Genomic DNA, 8139 nt, shown 5'->3' on the forward strand with positions numbered 1-8139 from the left:
TTCTCCTGAGCAACTCTCACAAAAGTCAGAATGTGTGTAGCTTTCATGTAATGTGTAAAATGCAATATTCATGAAGAAATGTATGTGTTAATTCTGTGCCACCATGGGGATTTCAGACAAACCAACTCCTAATTCTTACTCATGCTAATTTTAAGGACAGCTATATTGTAAAGTGAAGCTCTGTAGTTAAAGCAGATTTCTTAACAAACAGGGTTTACATCCTGGGCAAAGACAATATACTAGTATTCGAATGAATAACAACATAATTTCTCACTTATGGAAATTGCTATGAATATTTGATGTGATGTCATATGTTGTCAACTTATATTCAAAATGCTTCCTCTTGCACATAGGAATCAAACAACCCAGACAATCATAATCATTTCGATAAAAACAAGTGTGACCAGCGATCAATTTACCACATACTCCCACGACAAAACTGAATTTGACTTAATCTATAAATAATCACATCATAAATTCTTGTAGGAAAACAACACTTAAAATTATCAGATCTCTACATAATTTCAAACTGTAGTGAGGGAGAGTTTACCGCAAGAATATGATATCTTTGTGAGGGGGTGTTGAATTCACCGACGACTAAATTTTCAGCAATTTTGAAGATCTTTTACTCAACTGATTAAAGTAGTGATACATTGAAAGCCTAGATTGGCGAGTCTCTCCGTTGGGATTTCATTTTAGTGAAAAAGAGACGTTGGAGAAAACATCCAAAGTCCACTATGTCATCGTTTTCATTAGTATGCACAGAACAATTCAATCTGTAGTCTTGGGGAAACATTAGACAGACAACCAGGAAACCCACATTCGATTTCTGTATAATTCACATCATTTTGACAAACACTAAATCTTAATTCTACACATCATGGAATATCTTGAATAAAAGACTATTAAAACGAAACATAACAGGCACAGGCTCTGTCGTGCATTTCACAAATTACTGATGACAAATCTAGACAGGACCATTAATATTTCACTACTGCTTGTATCGAATCAAATCAAAAATTGAAGTTTTACTCGATTTATTTACAGACAGCTGCCTCTATTTAAAAGGTGCAAGTTTGAATACCAAAGTGTCACGCTGACAGGCTTGTATAGGAACCTGAACAAATGAAACAGTTGATTCTACATGTGTATATCGTTATTATCATTGCTATAATCTCCTAACAATGCCTGTACACATGAACTCCTTTTTACTGCAATATGTCATGGGAATCATACATTACACTCAGCAGGGCTGGTATTCATAATTCAATTCTTATTCAATATATATGTACAATATATACAAGTTCACAGTCAGTTTTAGTTCAAGTCCAATGTTTGAATCCCATAGTCTAATGCTATCGTATCAGTGGAGACAAATTTTATTTTTTTTGCTCATTCAAGACCAACTTTTTCTATACCTCAGCCAGACAACTACCGATACATATATTTTTCTAACCTCAATCTTAAACCCAATCCAACATGGCCTTTAAATCTAACACAAAACAATGGCTAAATTAGAAGTCAAAATCAATCTAAGCACACTTATCAGTTCACTGGGGTCTCCCTTAATGAGATAACAGTACAGAGTTCTTGCTAAGGTTTGGTAACCCTGGTAACAGACAGAAATCTGGTATAAATTGCATATATTCCCATGCCTTGCACCATATTTTTACAGGAGAAACTAAACTTCTTGGAAAACTCCAGTACATTTTACCCACTATGATACCATCCTTACAAAATACACTGTTGGTGGTGTCATCTATACTAACCTTAATCCTGGTAACAGAGCGGGAAATCTGGGAACATTGCATAGCTTTCCATACTTGCAATTAGGGGTGGGGGAAGGGGTGGGAAGGTCAGGCAGCAACTCTAAAATAATATTCATAGAAACTACTATATTTTACCCATTTGAATACCATCCCCTCCAAAAAATACTGTACAAGATAGAGTTAGGCTACATTGCATTTGTTCCATTTTGGTACATGGGCTTCTACTACAGATAAGATAATGGCATTGGCAAACAGTGTCACACCTGAAATTCAAACTCCCCAGGCCATGAATATTAATAACACTCTAATGATGTCCATTCATTAACAAAGCCTAACGAAATGTCAAAGGAAGGGTAACAAGACAAACATTCAATTACAGTTGAAAACTGATAAGGGAATCTAACTAAATATCACTTATTTCTAGTGTCTGTACTGTCACCCATAAAAATGTCCACATGATTATTTTCCTCTTAAAATTCTAGGTTTTTCAACTGAAAGGGAAGTATCCATACTTGAGTTTAGATGTAATCATTTCTGAACACACTATACTGTTTCCTGGTACAAAATATATTTTGTTTTTAATTTCTAAACTTCCTATAAAAAATAAATGTGCAAGATTCAGGTCCGACTTTACTCACAATCAGATTTTTGAAACTGAAATTAGCTGAGTAAACACACCAACTCCCTTTGTCTCATTTTTATGTAATATACAATGTATGGCTTCAATAATTTCAACTCTATTATGGTTCAGTATTACTAATGTCTGTTTTAAAATACAATGCACCCAAATGATTGAACTCTTTACCCAGCCACTTGATTTCTAAACCCACAAATGCTGATAAAATGTGCCACATATGTACATTTTCCATCTCGATTGCTCACTTCTGGTATTTGCAGTAGGGTTACAAATGCCCATTTTTAACTCAACTGCACACGACATGTATTTGCAGTGAAAGACAAGTAAACATAGTTTACATACATGCCTTGAAGTTTAAAGTGTTGACCATCATCAAGGTACCACTTTTAAACAGACGTACAAAATGACCATATTGTCTGGTAGCAAGTACCATATATATTATCAAACTAATCTTTTGAGTGACGTAGTCACATTACAGTCACCATCATTCCCCCCCGGAAATACACTTGTACATAACCAAGACCATTTTTCTGACAACTTGTCAACTTACAATGTTGTTGCACATTCATCAGGACAGACACAGTACTCTAGCATGGTTCATTTAATAACATTAATCAACAGATAAAAATGTGTGAACTCACTTTAACAGATTGTAACTGAGTGTCATCACTGCTAACTTCACAGCTTTGTATATTTTTAGCATGTAACATACATATAATTCAGCTATCTAATTCTTTAGCAACCAAAGCATTCCTCTAAATTTAGCTCTTCAGATTTTGAATAGGGAGGACATTTTTACCCACATACACGATTTCCAGTCTACCCAGGACTACAAGCACTACCTGTCCATATAATATTACAACAGTATATCATATGTGTATCTAGGGGGCTATTTCATTCAGACATCGACTGCACTGAATCTGAACATATCACTGCAAGCTTGAGCAAATGCTTAGGACTTTAAGCACTCAGATATAACAACCTGGCTATGAAGAACAAAATTTAGTAAATTGACTCAGTGGTGGGCTACAAAAAGAAACCCTACGCACTCTTGAAAATCGTGCATAATTTATGTCTATTGCTTGGCTTGCCAAAGTTGTTCACAATCAATTTAAATTTGTCACATTATTCTAGAATCAAATTAAACAGAAACGTATTAAAATTCATTTAATAAATGAGCAGGATGCAAATCAATACAATGGCTCTACCTACCACATACATTTTGTATCTCAAACTGGTGAAACATTCTTAATTATTGATATATTCATTAGGCTTGATTCAAAGAAGTTGACAGCCTGGATTCTCTTACTGTCCTCAGGGGAGGAGGGAAAGCACACTATCTTCTCATACGTTCACTGTATACAGAGAGTGACAAGGCCCTGACGGACTACTCAGTTTCTGAGTTGAAGTAACTTCACAATGTCCCTCTTTATAATATCCAGGACTATAAATTAGCAACAGTCCAGGACAGGACTACAAAAGTATCTAGCCTACCAAATTTACAAGGTGGTAGTCTGATAGGCCAATGGAAATTGATTGAAATATGAAGATGAAACAGTTGACTTGACTAAATCTGACTACCATGTGTAGCAGTTAAATTTGAGTTCTACTGTCCTTTGTATGTGCTCATACTACTATTATCTACATGTAGATTCACTGGGAGAAACACAATGCTTATTACCACTATTTGCATATGTATGTACACGTCATAAAATCATATTTCACCCAGAGTGATTATAGATATAATGACACATAATTTTCCCTAGAAAAAGAGTGAAACCACCATGAGTAAAACAAATGACTTTCACTTCCATAAACCTGATATTAAAGATCTTAATCTTGTCACAACTATCCCTTATTCTACACCTTTAGAGTATCACATGTAAACTTACTACCCATCCTACTGGTAAAACTACACCCCCTCCCCCATCCTACCCTCCCCCATCCTACCCTCCCCCATCCTACCCTCCCCCATCCTACCCTCCTCCTGTCTCACTAGCATAGTGTACCTGTCATTCAGAAATTGAAGTGGTAGGTGTCGGACAGGTTGGAATTTAAGGAATCTACCCTTTCTTGGCTACACTCGTTGACATGTAAAAACCATCCTTGCCAATAAACTACCCCATCCTCTCTCCTCATATGTAGCTAGTACCTGTCATTCACATCACCCCTACCAGTACAGAGAGTTGTACCAGAGACAGAGCTTATTTGAATTCAGGATCTACTCTCCCTTGTCCTACCTTCAGACAGAATCTGCAAGTACATCACTGCCTCTTCTTTAATCACCAAATATTTTCAAAATAATATGCTTAACCCTTTCAGGACTAGAAACTTTCCCGCCAAAATTTTTGAACAAAAATTCTTGTTTCTCGGTAATTTTTGGAAAAAGATCAACTTTATTTTAGATCAGAATTCAAGAAATATTACTTCCCAATGAAGTAATATTCTTAAATTTTTAGAAAATGTTCTTACAATCAAGTTTCTATTTATTCCAATGTCGTCTCTAGGAATGAAAGGGTTAAACACTTAACCATAACTAAGACCAATTTTATGCTCATGGCTATTTCTTTAAAATGAACCACACACACTGTTTGAAGCACCAAATATAAACAAAATTAAACATTTCACACTCCTACCTTTAAATTAAGACCAATTTTATGTTAGTTCACATTATTCCTCTTGATGAGCCACACAGCTCAGTACAGGAGACAGGCTCAATGAGATCAAAACAGGGGTCATCACACTTAGCATTTACACCGACATCAAAACCTTTCTACATCCGAGGTGTCAATGCACCTGAGAGATGGGATTTAGAAGGATTTTCAAGTCTCCGTAAATGAAGCTATCTATTTTGGAAACCATGCAATTACACTGAAAGACTCATCACTTGTATTTAGGTTTGCTAACTCAAATAAACCCCATTTTCAGAACAAATCACATCAGAGACAACCAAATAATGTAATAATTTCTCAAGTACATTCAGAAGTTCATCTGCAGGTCATCTGCTTAGTGCTTGTTCATGGACAGTCAGTATATATCTTCAAGTATAGTTTAGAAGGCAGCAAATGTTCAGTCATGGAAAAAAATAAATTCCAAATACCAGAACAACAATTATTTCATCTATTTTTTGTCCTTTTGATGTCCATTCATACAACAGACCAGCAACAAACATGTTATTTTCAATATGGACCCTAATTTTAGAGAGTACCAGAAAGAAAGTACAGATCTCGTAGAATCACTCACACGGAAATCTATATTAACTGCCTTTGTTTCTAATTTGAACTTTAACCTTAGCATTGAGTATTCCAGCTGGATGTGACCGACCTTGAAAGAACACTTCGTGTAACTAATACATTTTTCTTATTTTCCTATGAAATTTCGGTTCTAAAACGCGACTAGCTAGAAAATGTTCCTCTAAATTTCACACCACTAAACGAATAAACTTCCAAGTTAGCACGTGAATTAAAAGTCTTATACTGATAAAAACTGTACATAAACTTCGAGTGAATGAAACAAACGTGTCAAGAAACCCTATCGAGTGAAGATGTAACGGTACTCAAAATTGTTGTCTATATTTTTGTGTATCTGGGTCTAAATTCATCCTCATCAACTATTTCTCGAATAGCAACCAGACAGTGTTCTCGTCAAGTTACCGAACGTGCTCAAATCCGTGGGGCTAAGTGCTGAGTGAAGTGATCATCGGCTCGGGTAATTAACTGTTGTTGAGATCCTTCGAAAATTTCTCTGTAACATGGCAGCCATGTTTGTTATGTTATTTACCGAGTCTGTGGTGAATTTGAGAGTGCCGACGAGTCTTTGACCTCTTGGCTGCCGCCTTTACCGCTAAACTCGAGATAGTCACAATTTAGGCTTTCTGCAATACCGATAATTTGAGCTGTTTCGATTGAAGGGTTGAGCAATTAAACACAATCGCCGTGCCTTGTCAGCGATTGTTCAGTGCCACACTCTAACTTATGTGAAGTGTGTTTTTAGTGGAAGGTGTAAAACAATCCAACGGCACTGGAATATATATAATACATTTGAGTTATACGTTTATAGTTTTCCGTTTTCAAAATTACCAGAAGAGACGGTGTCATAAATAACCAATTAGTGAAATTATTGTTTAAATTTGGGGTTCTGTTACGATATGGGTGACTTGGGGATGACATGCCAGCCACAAAGGCGGTTTGTGTGTGCGGAAGCGTACGTACCTCTAGTGCCCCCAGTGTGCAGAAGCTAGATATTGCAAATCCATCGATAATATCTTCTTCATGGGAGCTAGAACTGCGTCGTCGCTTGTGTCTGTGACGCGACCTTTCCCGTTCTCGTAAAGGTGTTTCCATTTCATCGTCATCCCCGCTCCCAATAGCATTATGATTTTGTTGTTTCTGTTGCTGCTTCATTTCGGCAGCTCTCTCACGTCTCTTGTGTCGCTGTGACCGCTGTTTAGCGTCGCTCTCCATCTAAATCGACTTCGGGACGAACAACGCACTATAAACTCACCGCTTTACCAACTTTGGATCAAAATGTGTCGGGCAAATTGACAAATATGACACAAAAATACACAGCGAGTACTCGACGAATCGGCATGATCTTGAAAAACCCTCTGACCCTGAATGCGGAGAGATATGTGCACAACAGAAGTAGGTCGGTGTGTACTTCCGCCGACAGCAAAACGTAGGCCCACTGCTTCCCCCGGAATCCGCACGTACTAAAACGTGCAAGCGTACACTAGTACATGTAGTCTCTCACAAAAGATTTGCAATCTGGTCTCACGAATGACTCGGTCGTCTCTTTCACTATTACCAGATATGCTTCTGGTTGATGAAGAAAATAAAACAAAGAAAAGAAGAAGTAAAATCCACCGGTGAAATATGACAAAAGCAGGGTGGTCTGTCTGTTGGTCACCCCGTCCCTAGTACATGTACATCCATGGAAAAACTCAACACTACTAAGCTTAATTATCCCAATGTTGAGAACAACAGATATCCATAACTCTGCATCTGTCAAATAAGATATTGGATATTAGAACAACTGCTGAGGCGGCCCTAAACATGCTGTGCGACATAGATGATGTGAAAAAATACCCAAGAGACAAATAAATTTTTGATCGATCGGAAGTTTGTCACGACCGAGGACGTTCTAAATATCATAAATTTGTTTGCATGCCTATATGTCCGTACCATTCCAGAGGCATTTTATCCAAACGAAAAAACACCGAAGAATTAATTTAATACTATTCCACGACCAACGCCAGGTAAAACCTATTCAAAAGCTGTAGTTGTTTTTAGATAAACTACTGCTTCCACGCATCAACTAGGAGTATAATACGAATGCTAATATAAATGGTGACTATAAAAGAAAGTGTTGTGCTTACTCTTCAAGTCGATTAATACTCCGAAATGTCGATATGATGAATCGTTGTCGTTTAACTTTAACCGTTACACGACTCTCCGAGTCATATAAGAGAAACACTGGAAGCACCCGATTGAATATTGTGTGTTTATGCGTATATATAATGGCTTATTCTTTTCAAATTTCCACACTGGGACTCTTGCTGTACAGTCAACCCCACCCCACCCCACCATTGACCATCAATCTTGCATTGAAAAAGTCACAGACAGACAGACAGACAGACAGACAGACAGACAGACAGACAGACAGGCAGGCAGGCAGGCAGACAGACAGACAGACAGACAGACAGACAGACAGACAGACAGACAGACAGACAGA

The 8139-nt window shown here is 37.3% G+C and overlaps 1 protein-coding gene across 6 annotated transcripts in view; it reads right to left on the reverse strand.

Moving 5' to 3' along the window:
• LOC144448923 (autism susceptibility gene 2 protein homolog) overlaps positions 1-7004 on the reverse strand; it is a 145390-nt gene extending 138386 nt beyond the window's left edge. For all 6 annotated transcript variants that reach the window (XM_078139292.1, XM_078139293.1, XM_078139296.1 and 3 more), the window contains exon 1: positions 6618-7004. In XM_078139292.1, the coding sequence (XP_077995418.1) occupies positions 6618-6869 (252 nt within the window). In that variant the 5' untranslated portion in view covers positions 6870-7004. The remainder of the gene's footprint in view (positions 1-6617) is intronic.
• Between the last annotated feature and the right edge of the window lie 1135 nt (positions 7005-8139).

Source organism: Glandiceps talaboti, chromosome 18 (assembly GCF_964340395.1).
Source record: "Glandiceps talaboti chromosome 18, keGlaTala1.1, whole genome shotgun sequence".
Taxonomy (NCBI): Eukaryota; Metazoa; Hemichordata; class Enteropneusta; family Spengelidae; genus Glandiceps; species Glandiceps talaboti.